The sequence below is a fragment of the Rhinoraja longicauda genome, chromosome 24 (genome assembly GCF_053455715.1).
Source record: "Rhinoraja longicauda isolate Sanriku21f chromosome 24, sRhiLon1.1, whole genome shotgun sequence".
NCBI lineage: Eukaryota > Metazoa > Chordata > Chondrichthyes > Rajiformes > Arhynchobatidae > Rhinoraja > Rhinoraja longicauda.
This window is the reverse complement of record NC_135976.1, coordinates 23,908,275-23,925,790: the sequence shown is the minus strand read 5'-3', so window position 1 is coordinate 23,925,790 and position 17,516 is coordinate 23,908,275. Positions and strand designations below refer to the sequence as shown.

At 42.8% G+C, this 17,516-nt stretch overlaps 2 protein-coding genes across 2 annotated transcripts in view; both read right to left on the bottom strand.

The window, feature by feature from the left end:
• LOC144605310 (voltage-dependent L-type calcium channel subunit alpha-1S-like) overlaps positions 1-8,916 on the bottom strand; it is an 86,510-nt gene extending 77,594 nt beyond the window's left edge. The window contains exons 1-5 of the mRNA XM_078420428.1: positions 8,850-8,916; positions 7,911-8,062; positions 5,192-5,276; positions 2,469-2,629; positions 319-544 (exon numbers count right to left, since the gene is read on the bottom strand). Coding sequence (XP_078276554.1) covers positions 319-544; positions 2,469-2,629; positions 5,192-5,223 — 419 coding nt within the window. The 5' untranslated portion in view covers positions 5,224-5,276; positions 7,911-8,062; positions 8,850-8,916. The remainder of the gene's footprint in view (positions 1-318; positions 545-2,468; positions 2,630-5,191; positions 5,277-7,910; positions 8,063-8,849) is intronic.
• Positions 6,537-17,516, bottom strand: part of LOC144605222 (voltage-dependent L-type calcium channel subunit alpha-1D-like) — a 39,504-nt gene continuing 28,524 nt past the window's right edge. The window contains exons 6-9 of the mRNA XM_078420322.1: positions 13,971-14,041; positions 10,060-10,163; positions 7,870-8,062; positions 6,537-6,584 (exon numbers count right to left, since the gene is read on the bottom strand). Of these exons, the coding sequence (XP_078276448.1) occupies positions 6,537-6,584; positions 7,870-8,062; positions 10,060-10,163; positions 13,971-14,041 (416 nt within the window). The remainder of the gene's footprint in view (positions 6,585-7,869; positions 8,063-10,059; positions 10,164-13,970; positions 14,042-17,516) is intronic.

The following is a 17,516-nucleotide window of genomic DNA, read 5'->3' as shown; positions in this document are numbered from 1 at the left end:
TGCATATTTGGCCAATAAACTTATTCATTCATTCATTCATTCATTCATTCATTCATTGTTAGGTTGCAGTTAAAAAAATAAACCCAGAGCTATTAAGCGGCTTATTTTTGAAGATAATGCCAGAAAAAGTGTTATTGCGCGTCTGCAAAGCTTTAGCTCCCAACCCCCTCTTCCCCTTTGACATAATCATTTTTATAACACGATTGTCCTTTATGCAAGTTTACTTAGAAACACAAGTACTGTATTATAGCAGAACTATCAGTAACTGACCACTGAATTGTTATAACATTTTTACATGGACTTCATGGTCCTACAAACCTGGTGATTTTGAAGATCCTCAAGAGTCGGATACAACGGAGAACGGAAATTCCCAGCGGAGACATTACTTGCACCTCCACCAGGATCGTCTCCAGGATTCCTACACACACCACTAAGCAGTCAAACCTGTTAAAGAGAGAGACAAAGTAGGCCTGCAGACCCAGGCTATATATCTTCAAGATCATCTCCACTGTGAACAAGGACAAGAGCACCTTGTTGGCAATGTCTGCAGTACAAGAAAGAAAGAGAGAATGAATAAGTGAGAGGCTTGGAGGGATAGATAGTATAAAAGGAAGAAAGGAAAGATTAACATGGACAGATGGCTGGGTACGCAGAGTGAAAATGACAGGGAAAAGAAAGGACAAGAGAGAATGATGTTATCACAGGGGGAAGAGAGAGGTTGAGTGAGTGAGGTAGGGAGAGTTATATTAATATAGGGAGCAAGTATGGTGGAAAGAAAGTAATGTTAACACAGGGAGGGAATGTACTGGAGAGTGTTCTCTCTTTTAATTTAATTCCTATACTTTTCTATAGTATGAAGCTTTACTGGCACATGCTTCTCTTTGTTCTTTTTCTGATCCAAAAATTAAGGCACATGGGAATCATGGAGACTTGTCAGATTGATTCAAAATTGGCATGGCCATAGACGTCAAAGGGTAGTGGAAGAGGGTCATCATTCTGACTGGAGGTCTATGCCCAGTGGTGTTCTGCATGAATTAGTTCTAGGACCTCTGTCATTTGTAATATATATTAATGATTTCCCGGCCGGCCGGACAGTGAACCCGCCCAAAGGCTCATCAGACAGCGTAACCGGGAGCGAGCTGGAGACGTCGGATGTGAAGAGCCTGGGCTGGTAGGAGGGTGAATCGGGGTAATGCCTGCAGTGCCATCAAGGTCGGTTGCAGTAGGTGCCCCTCGGGACACAAAGATGGCCGGACGAGGAGAGGGACAGTCAGTTAGCGGGACCTGCGGGACCTCCTTTAGTGAGGATTATATTAGTCAAAAACATTTAAAAAACAACATTGAGGTCGGGTTAGCATATTGATATTACGCTACACACGCTAATGATATTAACGTGGAGAGGCCAGGATGAAGGGAGATATTGACAAAGGAGAGACGACAATTAAGAGAATGAGAACCCACATAAGAATAGAAAGGGAGAGTGAAACTATGCCAACAGTGAGGCACAAATTGAGGAGAAATTGACAGCAAATGAATCGTGGCTGACAGAGATAATCATATTGATGGAGCCAAAGAGCTGCGAGAGGAATATTAACAAAGAGAGCATGAATGACATTTATACTACGAGCGTGATAATTACAGAGAGAGTCGCAATCGTCAGAGTACCATTGAGATAAGGTGATTGTGACATGAAAGACAGAGGAATAGACTGAATATTAACACAAATACAGATATAGAGAGGGAGAAGGTAGCACAGAGACAACAGGTGAGAGAAATCAGCAGAGAGAAAAAGAGATGGGTTGAACATTGAATAAACAGGATTAGCAGAGAAGATGGGATGGAAAGAGGTATATTAACAGACTAAAAACAATAAAAGGTGTGAATGGCATAAAAGAACATGGACGATGAAAAGATAATAATACCGCAAATTAACCATTGTCATAGAGTCATTAGGACATACAGTAGGAAAACAGATCCTTCGGCCAAACCCATCCAATTCAATCAAGATGCCCATTTAAGCTAGTCCCACTTGCTGGTGTTTGACTACTCTAAACATTTCCTATCTATGTACCCATTCAAATGTCTTTTAAATATTATTATTATACTTGCTTCAACTATTTTCTATGGTTGAAGAAGTGAGGAAGCAAGGAGAGCAGGATCAAGAGAATGTTTAATAGAGAGGTAGAAAGCAAGAGAGTGATATTAACGGACACTAAAGGCCAGCCTCATGTTAACACAAGATCAATAGAAAGAGTGACAATAGCAGGAAGAAACACTGTGAAATTAATACAGGGACAGAAATAACTGAAAGAAGGAATGTTTGTAGCCAATGCATGGATACCTGCAACTGGATTTGGGAGAGGGCATGGAGGCTCATGGCCCTATGGCCCACGATGGAATTGTACACAGTTTCTCTGCATCAGGAACTAGACAGAGTGGGAGTTGCATGCCATCCATTCTGTTCTTACCTTGAACATCAGTCAGCGAGTCGGCCTGATGGTGATGCTCTAAAGCTAACATTAGTGTATTGAGGAAAACCAAGAATATCACCAGCCAGTAGAAGAAGTCGGATTTCACCAGCTCTCTGCATTTCCTCCTGAATATTGGGTTGCATCTTTGACATCGCCAGCTGTGGGAAGCCAACAGAGATCACTCCAACTATCTTTGTTGATTTGTGCATGTACGTAAGCCTCCGTTTATTCCTCCCCTGTGACAAATCCTCCCCTCCCTCTCAACACTCTTGGATTGAGAGCCCTGCAGCTCCACCCTTGCTCCTTCCCCACCTTGTCGCAACAGAGACAGAGACCCCCTAGTCCTTACCTTCCACCTCATCAGCCGTCGCATACAACACATAATCCTCCAAAATTTCTGCCACCTCCAACGAGATCCCACCACGAGCCACATTTTCCAATCTTCACCCTTTTCTGCCTTCCGCAGAGACCTTTCGCTCTGCAACTCCCTGGTTAACTCATCCCTTCCCACCCAAACCACCCCCTTCCCAAGTACCTTCTCCTGCGATTACTGCAGATGCAACACCTGTCGCTATACCTCCTCCCTCGACTCTGTCCAGGGACTACGACAGTCCTTTCAGGTTAGGCAGAGGTTCACTTGCATCACCTCCAACCTCATCTACGGTATCCTTCTTAAACATTCTCGTAAATCTGCTCTGCACATTTTCCAGCTTAACACTTATTTCCAAGAGCAGGGTGACTAAAATTGAACACTGTACTCCAAATCCAGCCTCACCAACTTCTTGAACAACTGTAACTTAACATTCTAACTTCCATACTCAATACATTGACCGATGAAGGCCAATGTGCCGAATGCCTTCTTGATCACCATTTCTATCTGTGATGTCACTTTCAAGGAACCATGTACCTGCACTCCTAGATCCCTCTGCTCTACAACACACCCCAGACTCCATCCATTCACTGTAAAGGCCCTGCCCTGGTTTGCTTCCCAAAATGCAACTCCTCACACTTATCTGCATTAAACCCCATTAACCATTCCTCAGCCCATTTGCCGAACTGATCAAGATCCTGCTGTAATTTTTGATAATCATCATCGCTCTCAATAATACTACCCACTTTGGTGTAATCTGCAAACTTACTAATCATGCCTTGTACATTCTCATCCAACTTGTATCATAAACTACAAACAGCAATGGGCCCAGCACCGATCCCTGAAGCACACCACTAGTCACAGGCTTCCAGTCCAAGAAACAATCTTTCACAATCTTCCTCTGTTTCCTTCCATAAAGCAAATTCTCTATCCAGTAATCTAGGTCTCCCTCCATCCCATGTGATCTAACCTTCCAGGACAGCCTAGCAAGTGGACCCTAATCAAATATCTTGCTGAACGTTTACAGCTTTGTCTTCATCAACCTTGTTGGTTACTTTTTCAATAAACTCAATCAGATTCGTGAGACACAATTTTCCATGTACAAAACCATGCTGACTACTATATCAGCCCATCTATACAAATGCATTTATATCTTGTCTCTCAGAATACTTTCTGGTAACTTGTGTACCACATATGTCAGCACTTAAAAGACGGATAGAGCAGTTTTAGTTTTAGTGAAGAAGAAGTTTAGGACTATTTCCTTTGCTGTGACACTGCTACTGTATGGCCGAGCCGTAGAAGACAGAAGGTAGTGGTGAGGGATGTTTTTCTGACTGGAGTTCTGTGATCAGTGGTTGTTCTGCAAGGAGCAATGCTGGAACCTCTTGATAACAATATAAATTAATGATTTGGATGAAAATATAGGCAGTATAATTAGAAAGTTTACAGGTTATGAAAGAACACAGCAGAATATAGATCACTGCTACCAATGCAGCACTTCCTCAGAGCAGACAGTCTACATCATTTCGTAAAACTCTGAGAACAAACTATTTAAAATTCACATGGCTCAGCATCTGGGTTCTGTTCCCTTCTTCTTTTGGATTCACCAGGGCCCTGGTTCCATCACTCCTTTTAAACACACTGGGGTTCTGGTTCCAACGTTTCTCTTAAACACACCCGGGCCCTGGTTCCCAGGCTCCTTTTAACACACCAAAGCCCTGGTATGCACACTCCTTTTACACACACTAGGACCATGGTTCCCTCTGCTCATTTTAAACACACCAAGGCCCTGAATTCCCACATTCTTTAAAACACACCAGGGCCCTGGTTCCCACACTCCCTGTAACCTCACTGGGGTTTGTTCCCACACTCCTCCTCAACTCTGTAGGGCCGTTTCTCACATGCCCTTTAATTTCACTGGAAAATCTATTCCTGTATCTCAAATAAAAGGTGAATTTAAATAGTGTTGGTCTATTACTAGGAGTAATATCTGACAGTCCAGAAAATCTGCCATTCCAGCACTACCAAGGATGTTGGATTATCACAATTTTATTACATTCTCATTTCTTTTAGTGGTGTTTACATCATCAACAATCTGTCTTAGGGACAGTAGCATTATCCACAACGCACAGTTAATAATATCAAGATTAATATTTAACATATTGTAGTTACCTCCTAGTCCAATGCTACGACTGTATCCAATCAGAAAAAAACCCCTAACTTCTCATTGTATCATTTCACCTGTCCTCTTTCATCACCACCCACATTAACGCCAGCACAAGTGCACATTGTTGACCATTCTGACAGTACATCGTGAGAGGCAGGCAGCAGTTAGTCTGTGCTGACTTACATGATACGTGAGAGCAGACTCATTCCCTCCATCTTGAGTAGTTCCTGAGAGCCCAGGGAGCCAATTTCATCCGATGCCAATATTCCTGCAGAATGAGGCAGAGACAAAGTCATTTTTTATTGTGTTACCGTAACTCTGTGGTTACACACATATTTTAGTCAAAGGATTGTGGGTTTGTGTTGGATTACAGCAGTTTGAGCACATCTGGTGTACAAGATTCTATGAAAGAACAATTTGCATTTATATAGCATTTCGCAAGTACTTTGAAAAATAGTCACTGCAGTAATAGAGCAAATACAAAACCCTATCATGCAGACAGCAAATAATCAGCAATGGTGATTTTGTCTGAGCATCAATATGGCCAGAACATTGCAAGTCTGCCCTATTTTTCTTTAAATTGTGCTCTGGGATCTTTTAGACAGACTCATATATCAAGGGTCCTGCTAATCAACAAGCACCTATTCACACTAATCCTACACTAATCCTATTGTGTGCAGAAAGGAGCTGCAGATGCTGGTTTAAATCGAAGATAGACACAAAATGCTGGAGTAACTCAGCAGGGCAGGCAGCATCTCTGGAGAGAAGGAATGGGTGACGTTTTGGGTTAAGGCCCTTCTACTAATCCTATTGTATTGTATTCAACCTACTTCGTTAAGGACCCTGCACATTTTCAATCTACACTTTATCTGCAGCTGTACCATTACATTTGGCACACTGTATATTTTTCTCTTTGCACAACCTGTTGTTCTTGTGTATGGTTTGATTGGGCTCCTTAAGGTTTGATTTCATTGGATAGCAGACAAATCAAGTTTTTAATTGTACCTCAGTACATGTGGACATAATAAACCAATACCAAATATATTTCTCCAAGATTTCCTCCACTAATCCACAAACTTGGCCCAAGTTTACAGAGGGAAACAAACCCACCAACCTGCACATCTTCAAGATGTGGGAAGAAACCAGGGCCACTGGAGGAAATCGACTGATTCACAGGGAGGATATGCCAAGTCCACTAAGGCATCACTGAAGGTCAGGATTGAACCCAGTTCTCTGGCACTATGGGGCATCAGCTGCACCAGTATTGGCAACCAATGCCTCAGTTTAAGATTTCTTCCAAAAGGAGTCATTCCCAACGGTACAGGACTACCACAGCAGTGAGGTAGTGTGTAATGTTGTCAGCCTGGACATACAAAGTAGTCACAGTTTGCAAGTGCAATATCAACAGATTGCAAAGCTTGAGAATATAGTGCGATGATTTGTGAGGTTTTGATTTCTTACTAAGATTTAATTTTGTGCTTTGCATTTAGACTTCAAATGTATTAAATTGTAATGTTTCATTCAGGCATCAGGCAAGTGGTAAACAGTGGCAGGCAAGTGTCCCTTTGGTGATCATCTGTTGAGAATGTGATAAATTTGGTCAAATGAGAAGGAGCTGAACATTACATGCAGAGCACACTGCAGAAGATAGTTACCATAAAAGCAGAGTGAATAGAGGCAGAGACAAAGGGCAGATATCAGCCGTGCCTGCACAAAATGTTATATAATGCATCAATAAATGATGAAAAAGATTTCTCAATGGAATACAGTAAAACTCAAACATTGCGGCATCCAGGAGGCAAGAGTGTCAACAGTGTTTAATTGTCATATGTACCGGCCACAGAACAATGAAATTCTTACTTGCTGCAGCGTAACAGGCCTGCTAATAAAATAATACCAGATAAATATATATAATCAATAATAAAATAAATTAATAACAGTAATACTAGGTAATCATAATAGTGCAAAACCGAAGTCCATAGTACAAAGACAAACCCCATAGAGTAATAGTTGCAGAGCATCATGTTGTGCACTGTTCAAGAGCCTGATGGTTGCTGAGAAGCTTTTCTTGAATCTGGTGGTCACGGTTTTCACGGTCAGCAACCATCAGGCTCTTGAACAGCCTATCATCATTCCCTCTTTTCCCAGCCTATCATCATTTAGACAGTAATCAATTCTAATGTTTTTAAGAACCACCCAGTAAAAAAGTCATTTGTTCATACCATCTGTTCCTGCCAGTGAATGAATTCTCACTTCTGGCAGGAACAGATTGTATCTCACAATCTCATTTTGCACACTTCCCCATATATGGGACCTTATAAAAAGTCTTCTGAAAATATTTTCACACCACATCCAGTCCTTCTCCCTTGTTATTTTACTAATTACCTTGAAAAGCTCCCATGGGTTTGCTGAGCATGATTTCCCTTTCATATTAATATGTGCTGCAGGTGCTGGAAATGGAAATTACCTTTTTTTGAAGGTTTGTTGAACTGAACAAGTAAGTCTGTTTCCCTCTCCATAGATGCTGACTGAGTCTCCACAGAAACCATCTGACCCAGAGAGAGGACAGTTTGAGGATGGAGAACATAAGAGGTCAGGACTACATGATTAAGAGATATTTTCTGTTCCGACACCACGGACAGTAACCAATATTAAAGTTGTTGATGTGGTCTTTGTGTTTTGGACATTTCAAAACAATCCCCACTTGCATGCGTGAAATTACAAGTTGTGGAAGGCTAATCAACTAAAAGATTAAATTGAAGCTGTATCATTATGCAGCCTTAGAACTAGGTCTTATTGTTTCATTCACAGAGAACCAAGTCGCTGACATAACATACAACATTGTGTTTTAAGACGCTCACGATCCCGAGGAACCGTATGGTTTGTCGTCCTGGCACCTCACCTTCCCGATGTCTGACATGGTCCACATCAATATCCTCAGCGTGTGTGATCCACTCAAGGTATCCTTTCAGATCTTCATCCAGCTGCTGCTTCTCCCTGAACTTCTGGAAGTCTCCTCGGGACTTGGCTTTCTCTCTCTCCCTGGAGAACTCCCTGGAGTACAAACAGTCAGCAAGTTACTGCTAAAGTGAGTACACATGGTCACTTTTGTACTGACTGGAAGATCTGTCCGATTAAAACAGAGTGCACTTGCAAACTAATCAACTGTACAAATGGCACCGTTTGGAATTTATTTTAGATCATTACTTTGCCCTGTTCTCTTGTGTCTGCCACGCCTGCCAACAGGATACAATGCGTAGTGAACCCGAGGCCCAGCTGGTACAGTCAATCTCTCAGAGTACAAGAGACCCGGTCACCTCGGGTGCCTTTTGCATGGATTTCGTTCTCCCAATGAGCATGGGGGTTTCCTCTGGATATTCCAGTTTCCTCCCACATCCCAGAGACAGGCTGATTGGTCAATTAATTGGTCACTGTGAATTGCCTCTTGTGTGCATGTGTGAGTGGTAGATTCTAGGGGGAAATTATCAAATGTGGTGTGAATAAAAATAAATAATAATGTAGGACTAGTGTAATTGAATGTTGGATAGTTGACACAGAATTGATGTGCCAAAGGGATTGTTTCTGTGTTGCATTTCTCAAGGATGTCTCTCCCCGAAATTGTTAAACATATCATGGTCACAGGAAAAATAAATCAGTGTACCACACTCCAGAAAGATTGAAACAAACTCTGGGTGAGGGAAGCATCAGTGAAGAAAGGAATCGGTGACTAGCGTTCATGTGATCAGTGAAATGATCCCTAACAACCTTCCAGAAATTGTTGCGGATGATGAATTGCAAGAATCATTGGGATGATTAATCCCTTTTACATATTTCCTCTCACCTTAAACCTATGTCCTCTAGTTTTTGCTTCCTCCTTTCTTTGGAAAAAGACTGTGCATTTTTTACATCTCTCACTCTCCTTCACTTCAAATAATAAAGTTAGCCCGAGCCTGCTTTTCTCAGCTATGTTTCTGTTATGGCTGTAAATATACCACAAAAGATATTTGGTTTGCACTCCATGACATATACAGTATGTCACACACCAGGTCAGTAAGTAAATATTGGCTATTATTGTCTAGTTGCCCTGTGGAACCATGGTTTGAACATGTATGCCTCAATGGGTCATCTCCATGGGTGTGGAACCAAACAATTTATAGGCTGGGCTGGATGAGGGATAATGGTGATAATCCCCTTCCCCTTAGGCTACTATTTGCATATCTTGGCACGGTATGCAAGCACAGAATTTCACTGTAACTTATCACATGTGACAATAACGTATTCAATTCATTTCATTCCGATGTTGCGATTTTGAACAATTCAATAACTACAATAACTTCATAAAATTTTGGTTAGAATTTATTTGGATTATTGTGTGCTGTTCTGGTCACCCCATTACTGGAAGGTTGCGGAGGTGATGGAGAAGATGCAGAATTCATTCACCAGGATGCTGCCTGGATTAGAGAGTATTAGCTATAAGGAGAAATTGAACAAACTTGAATAGTTTTCTTTGAAGTACTGAGGAGTGACATGACACAAGTTTATCAACTTTTGAGAGCCACAGATAGGGTCGACTGCCAGAATCTTTTCCCCAAATGTTAAATATTAGATGGCATAGCTTTAAGGTTAGAGGGGTAGTCTAAAATAGACGTGTGGGGCAGGGATTTCTTACATGCCTGAAACAAGCTGCCAGGGCTGGTGATGGATGCAGATATGATTATCATGTTTAAGGGGCTTGCAGATGGGCACATGAATGTGCAAGGAATGGAGGCATTATGAACACCAACAGGCAGAAGCGATTAGTTTAATTTGATGTCATGCTCGGCACAGATATGGTGGGCCAGAGGGCTCATTCCTGTGCGGTACTGTTTACTTTTACCCATAACATCCTCTTATTTCCAGATCTGAACCAAATTTAAATTGTTAAGGAAAATCGAAGGGACGAGTGCGACATTAGTCTGGCTGGATCATACATTGTTATCATGGAGACTGATGGGCATTGGTATGATGGAGATGACTGCTATTATGCTGGGATTTTTCTGATTTCCACTCACCCACTCAGAACACCAAGGACCAGATTGAGCACAAAGAATGATCCCAACAGGATAAGGCTGACAAAGTAGATCCAAGGCCACTCGTTACCAATGGCATCGTTAACCTGCAAGATACGGATACAAGGTTCAGTTGACAAATATAAAATATGTATTTATATATAACCCTTACTGCACCAAAACATCCAATGAAATTTCACGGGTATATTATCCAAGAGGACTCACATAGCCAGATCTTGATTAACTGGTAAAAAAAAAGGAGAGGTAAATGAAACTAACAAAATTAAAAGGTATTGACTGTAGAATGTAAACATACAAACCCACCAGAGGCACACAAATACACCTATTGGCAGCAATGAATGGACATGCAATTGCATCACACGAGCCGAACAAGGAGTTATCTAAAGAGGGAGCAAAGATCCAGCAGACAGAACACAGCTGTATAGAGAAAGAGCACAGGAAGCCATTCAGACCCTTAGGTCTGGTCTGGGTAATATTGATCATCCATTTTAGTATCCAGTTCCCTTCCTCCCCATTAATCTTGAGTATTCAGAAAAATCTCTATCACTTCTTCAATATATTTACTGACTTGAACTCCACAACTTTCTGTCGTGGAGAAACTCTACTGGTTCACACTTTCTGGGTGAAGAGATTCTTCCTGATCTTGGATCTCGTATCCCGATGCTTTGACCCTGATTCCAGTCTCACGGGTCATGGGAAATATCCTGCATCTTAGCCAGTCTAGTTCTGTTGGAATGTTATACCTTTCTATGAGATGCCATCTCACTCCTGTAAATGAACTTTAGTCTAATTGAACCAATGCTTTTTCAAATGTAAGTACCCCATCCCAGGAATTAATTCAGCAAACCTCTGTGGAACTCCTTCCATGGCAAGAACACACTTCCTTCGATCAAAACTGCACACAAAACTCCAGGTGATACCTCACCAAGACCCTGGATAAGCTTAGAAAGACATTCTGACTCCTGGACTCAAATTCTCATGCCATTAAGGTCAACATACCCTCCGCCTTCCTAAGGGCTTGCGACAGCGGAGGCTTCGGCCGTGGGCCCTGCAGACCGCAACATCGGGAGCTCGCAGGTCCCTGGCTGGCGACCGGCTTTCAGGAGCTCCAGCCGTAGCAGCTTTGACCGCCCCGGAGCACGAGGTACGATCGACCCGCTCGCAGGCCCCTGATCGCCCTGCGTGGCCTGGCACCCGGTGGGGGCTCAGGACCTTCATCGGCCTGCTCGGCTCGGCTCGGCCCTCGGACTTTCCATCGCCCTTCAAAAGTTGGGAGCCTCGATCGCCTCGTGGCGCCACGGGAGAAGAATGAGGAGGAGATAATGACTTTTCTTTGCCTTCCATCACAGTGAGGGTGTGCCTGGAGCAATCACTGTGATGGCTGTTTGTGTTAAAATTGTATCTGTGTGTCCTGTGCTTTTTGTTGTCTACTGCCGGACCCTGACGTGAGAGGACGCTGGCGCTATTTGTTCGCCACTTCTCCGTCAGGATAGTTTGTCCGTTTGTTTTTATGTTATGACTGTTTTTGTAAAGCGCTTTGAGCACCTGGTAAAGCGCTATATAAAATAAATGCTTATTATTATTATTATTATCTATCAACAATAAGCTGCATCTGCCATACACATTAGAGCCGCTGCAAAAAAAATTCACAGCCCACACAACCCTCCAGCTATATGTCATCTGCAAACTCGGAGATGCTGCATTTAGTTCCGTCACCCAAATTAGCAATATGTATTTGCTAATGTATTCAAAAATTGGGGCCCAAGCCTGATGAACAATGCATTCTACGCTCGCTACACATGCTGGTATACATTGATAGTACCAAAGAAGAGATGGTCAAAAGCTTCGTTCCTAGGAATAAATATCACCAGCAATTTATACTGGACCAGCAATATTGAAGCAATGCCTTCACTTCCTTAGAAGGCTTAGGAAGTTCAGCCTGTCCCCAACACCCCTCAACAACTTCTACAGATGTGCCGTAGAAAGCATTTCATCGGGATGCGTCACAGCCTGGTTTGGGAATAGTTCCATCCAAGACCTCAATATGTAGAGTTATGGATGTAGCCCAGACCATCATGCAAAACAACCTCTCTTCCATTGACTCCATCTACACTTCATGCTGCTACGGCAAGGTCACCAGCATAATCAAGGATCACTCCCTCATCTCCCAGTATAGTACAGTATAGTACAGAAATAACCCCTTTGGTCCACCATGTCTGTGTCAACCATGATGCCAATCTAATTCCATCTGCCTACACATGATCTGTATTCTTCCATCCTCTGTCTGTTCATGACAATAGACAATAGACAATAGGTGCAGGAGTAGGCCTTTCGGCCCTACGAGCCAGCACCGCCATTCAATGTGATCATGGCTGATCATTTACAATCAGTACCCCGTTCCTCCTTCTCTCCATACCCCCTGTGTCATGTGTCTGTTTAAATGCCTCTCAAGAGTTGCTTCCATCCCCATCCCTGGCAGCGTGTTCCAGGTAGCCACCACTCTCTGTGTAAACAAATCTTGTCATGCACATCCCCTTTAAACTTTCCCCCTCTCACCTAAACCCATGCACACTTGTTATCCTTGCTTTGAAGCAAACTACCACAAAATGTGGCAGGATGAGTTTCATTGACTATCTTCATTTCATTCAAAAGCAAAAGACTGCAATTGCTGCAAAGTTATAAATAGGTGACTGAAGATGGGGAGAGGGGAAAAAATGCAAGAACTCTGAAAAGCAGGAGCTGTGAAAGCAATTGCTAGCAATCTGCAACAGATGGGAATGTTAGAAATAATCGGTAGGTCAGGTAGAATCTGTGGGTAGAGAATCATCGAATTAACATTACAAGTCAATGACCTTACATCAAAACTGGCCTGTCCGACACAAACTGGATAGAATGGTTATCCAATAGTTTTTTATTGAAGTATTGAATAAGATCATTGTTGAGCATACGACAGAAGCTGGTGTTGGCAATCTCAGAAAGGAGCCAGGTGGCTTTCAGAAAGAGGGTGGGTGTGCAGACCAACTCACTACTCTATGATACATAATGGAAATGTGTTTACAATGACCATGGCAAATCACATAAACTTCAGAGGCTTTGAGGAGGCTTTCATCAGCATTTACAGGACCACTCTGCCAAAGGTTCTACTCCAAGTTTAAATGCTCTGCTGATCACTGTGGGGCCCAGTGTGGAAGTGGAAAACGCGCTTGACAGGGGGCGTGTCCTCTGTAGTGTCTACAATTGCACAAATGTAGTGCACAAATGTAGTGCACAAATGTAGTGCACAAATGTAGTGCACAAATGTAGTGCACAAATGTAGTGCACAAATGTAGTGCACAAATGTAGTGCACAAATGTAGTGCACAAATGAAGATGCATCAAAGATCAGGTGCATTTCCTTCTCATTCCTTGAAGAGCTTAATTTTGCAGATTATCTCGCCCTCCCATCACAAACCAGGTGCAACAGAAACAAGTGAACTCAGTGCATTCAGCAGCAAATTAGATGGAAATCAGCTGCAAAACATAGATATACTTTGACGCCTGTATGAAATGATAATGTGCCTGTAAAACCACAGTAGGTAAGAATTTCATTGTCCGGGTTCATATCTGGTGCAGATGACAAATAAACACACATAAAACACTCTTGAAATGTGATAATCTAACCTTCAGCACTGCCTCACCATCACCAGTACAGAGAGGGTGTCATATTCCCATCAACACAGACTTGGGCAGCATCAACAGCTGGGGTGGTGAGGCTAGCCAGGACAAGCAGCACAATTGAGTCGTGTAATAGACCAGCTGCGAGACATTTAAATGCATGAGCGCTATTGTGATCACCTGATGGTAACAAAGTTTACAAAGGCAACAGAGTTTCTGACAGCAGTGGAGATCCCTCACCCTGTGATTTACATTTACAGCAACTACAGGAAGGCCTCTATTGTGCTTGGAAACATGGTTGTCAGGGCAGCCTGCAAATAAGAATAAAGAGCCAGGGACTACCTAACATCATACTGACCAATGTACAGTGCCCAGTAAATAAGATTGAGGACCAAAGGGCAAGTCTACTTTACCAGGGACATGAGAGACATGACTCGCCCTCAGCTCTCCAGACCCAGCTCTTCAGGCTGATGATTTCATTGTCCATTTCACGGACCAAACTGCATCAGGAAAAGGGAGAGGCGGCAGCGTGTGCCTCATAGTAAACTTGTTGTGGGGCTCAGATGTGGTGGTCTTGTCTAACACCTGCTTCCTGCACCTGGAATATCTAGCAGTATCATCATGAAGGTCTAAATCCTGTCCCAAGCAGATGTTCGGCTAGCACTGAAGGAGCTGCATGGTCAACAAACACCAGGCAGCATGTACTCTCGCCTTTCCCATTAAATCCAGGGCTTCTACAAGGTTACGTTGAGAAAGTCACTTCCTAACTACTACCAGCATGTTAGTTAGCTGCACCAGAGGATAAAATGTCCGGTATTTGGCCAAGAGACAATACTGTGACAAACCTCAGGCCTTGCCACGATTGATGGGTAGTCAAGTAATCACTTGATTACCCATCAATTGTGGCAAGGCCTGAATACTGTAACAGGCTACAAAGCAAAGTCAGACAGCAGCGTAGATGATAGTACAACCCTCCCTGATGAATAATGCATTCTACGCTCGCTACACATGCTGGTATACATTGATAGTACCAAAGAAGAGATGGTCAAAGGCTTCAAGTTCCTAGGAATAAATATCACCAGCAATTTATCCTGGACCAGCAATATTGAAGCAATGCCTTCACTTCCTTAGAAGGCTTAGGAAGTTCAGCCTGTCCCCAACACCCCTCAACAACTTCTACAGATGCGCCATAGAAAGCATTTCATCGGGATGCATCACAGCCTGGTTTGGGAATAGTTCCATCCAAGACCTCAATATGTAGAGTTATGGATGTAGCCCAGACCATCATGCAAAACAACATTTCTTCCATTGACTCCATCTACACTTCATGCTGCCACGGCAAGGCCACCAGCATAATCAAGGATCACTCCCTCATCTCCCCTGTTCCACCAGGCAAGAGGAACTTTAGCGGACTTCATCATGTGGACTTTATCTGGTTGTACCCTTTCATCGTGTGCACTGTGGATGGATTGATTGTATTCATGTACAGTATTTTTGTTGACTGAATAGCATGGAAACAAAAGCTTTTCACTGTAAAGCACATGTGACAGTAATAAACTAAACTAAACATTTTTAAAAACAAAAGACAGACACAAAAAGCTGGAGGAACTCAGTGGGAGAGGCAGCATCCCTGGAGAAAAGGAATAGGTGATGTTTCTGGTCGAGACCCTTCTTCTGTCACCTATTCCTTTTCTCCAGAGAAGCTGCCTGTTCCACTGACCCACACCAGCATTTTGTGTCTGTCTTTGGTTTAAACCGGCTTCTGCATTTCCTCCCTACACCGTTCTTTACACTAAACTTTCTACCACTGCTACTCCTCCATCAAAGATACCTGTTGCTCCATCCCTCACCCACACTTTGGAAAATCAGGCAACCCGACTGTGCTCCTTCTTTCTGAATATAAGCAGCAATTGAAAAGCGCAGCTTAACTAGTGAGAATTGCACAGAGGTGGTCAAGGGAATCAGAGTAACAACTCCTTGATTGCTTAGCATCAGGAGTCTGGATGATGTCCAATGGACCTGAACGAATACCTCACAGTTGGCACCAACTTCATAAGAAAATGTGTGGAGGAATGTGTTCCCACCAAGTCCATTGGAATATTCCCTCAATATTGGGCTGTTGTTCACCAGCTAAAGCATGGTATTGAACACCATCATACCCTCCAAATATAGTATCAAACTCAGAGAAGTACGTCGCTGCTCATCCCTTTGCAATTAGATCCTCGACTTTCTCAGTGACGGTCATAATCAGTATGGATAGCAACAAGCTTCCTCCTTGATGCAGGAGCACCTCAAGGCTGTGTGCTCATCCTCTCTCTTTAATTATGACTGTGTGGCAAGACATAGCTACATCGCTGTCTTTACATTTTCCAGCATAGTGGGCAGAAGGCCTCTTCCTGCGCTGTACTGTTCAATGTTCTACGTTCTACGATGAGGCAGAAACAAACCAAGATGAAGAAGCTTCATCGCTGCCCTAAAGACCAAAGGCACAACAGGCAGCAGGCAACACTGAGCCATGTTGGGAGATATTAGGTCACATGGGAGGAGGGTGATCATATGATGAATTAAGGAGCATCTCCAAGGTGATAACAGATATAGAAGTGAATAGATTTGGGTTGCAAATCCTAAAGCTTCAGGAAATCAAGGCTGTATGTATAGCCACCAATGGAGGAACAATTAAATTCAGACACGGACAAGGAGCGCAGGTGTCTGCCAGGAAATTTCAGATATAAGAGAGTGAGACCATAGGTATTATTTGAAGAGAATTGTACAAATGTAAAATCAAGGAGGCGCTTAGGTTAATGAACAGTGGAATGACCAGTGAAAGCACATTGTTTGCAAGGTCCTCAAACAAAGTGTGAGATGAAAATATGTTTCAGAAAGTAAGAGCGCTCAGAAATATATGTCTGGAGTAAAATCACAGACTGGCACTTACAAATGCCATTTGCTGATGAGTGGCATGTTCTAAAAGAATTAATGATTGGTGTACACCATCAGATCCAACAGTGCTCAATCCTAGTTGCCAATAGATGTGGGAGGCGCTGGAGAGAGATTTACAAATTTACAAGATGATGCCAGAAAAGCAAAGACATATGTAATAGGAAAGGATAAACAGACTGCTTCTACTCCTTCTGGAGAAAGCTCAGGGATGACCTTATAGAAGCCTTTAAAATTATGAAAGTTGAAATGCAGAATGTTTCTTTCTGTGGGGAATAGTGTAACTATAAGCTGCAGATGTAAGATAGTTGAGAAGAAATCCAGCAGAAAAAATATAATGACTGTGGAACTCAGTTCCCCAGGGACTGGTAGAGATAAACAGCAAGGAAGTATTTCAAGACAGGCTGTACAAGCAAACTTGGATAAAGAGATCGAGGGCAATACTTATGGATTTAGATCGGGAAAGGGTTAAGGGCATGGAGTAGTTGTGATAAATAAAATGTTTCTGAATCCAAACTATCAATTTACTGTGGATCCCATGCATCTTAATCTTACAGATCAGCCTACCATTATGGAGTTTATGAAATCCCTTACTGAAATATGGGGAGAAGGCAGGAACGGGGTACTGATTGTGGATGACCAGCCATGATCACGGTGAACGGCGGTGCAGGCTCGAAGGGCCGAATGGCTTACTCCTGCATCTATATTCTATCGTCTATTGAAATAGTTTAACTGACTTTTAGATAGGCACATGGATATGCAGGGAATGGAGGGCAGACAGAGAGATTAGTTTAATGGCATCATGTTCAGTGCAGATGCTGTGGGCTGAATGGTCTGTTTCTGCAGTGT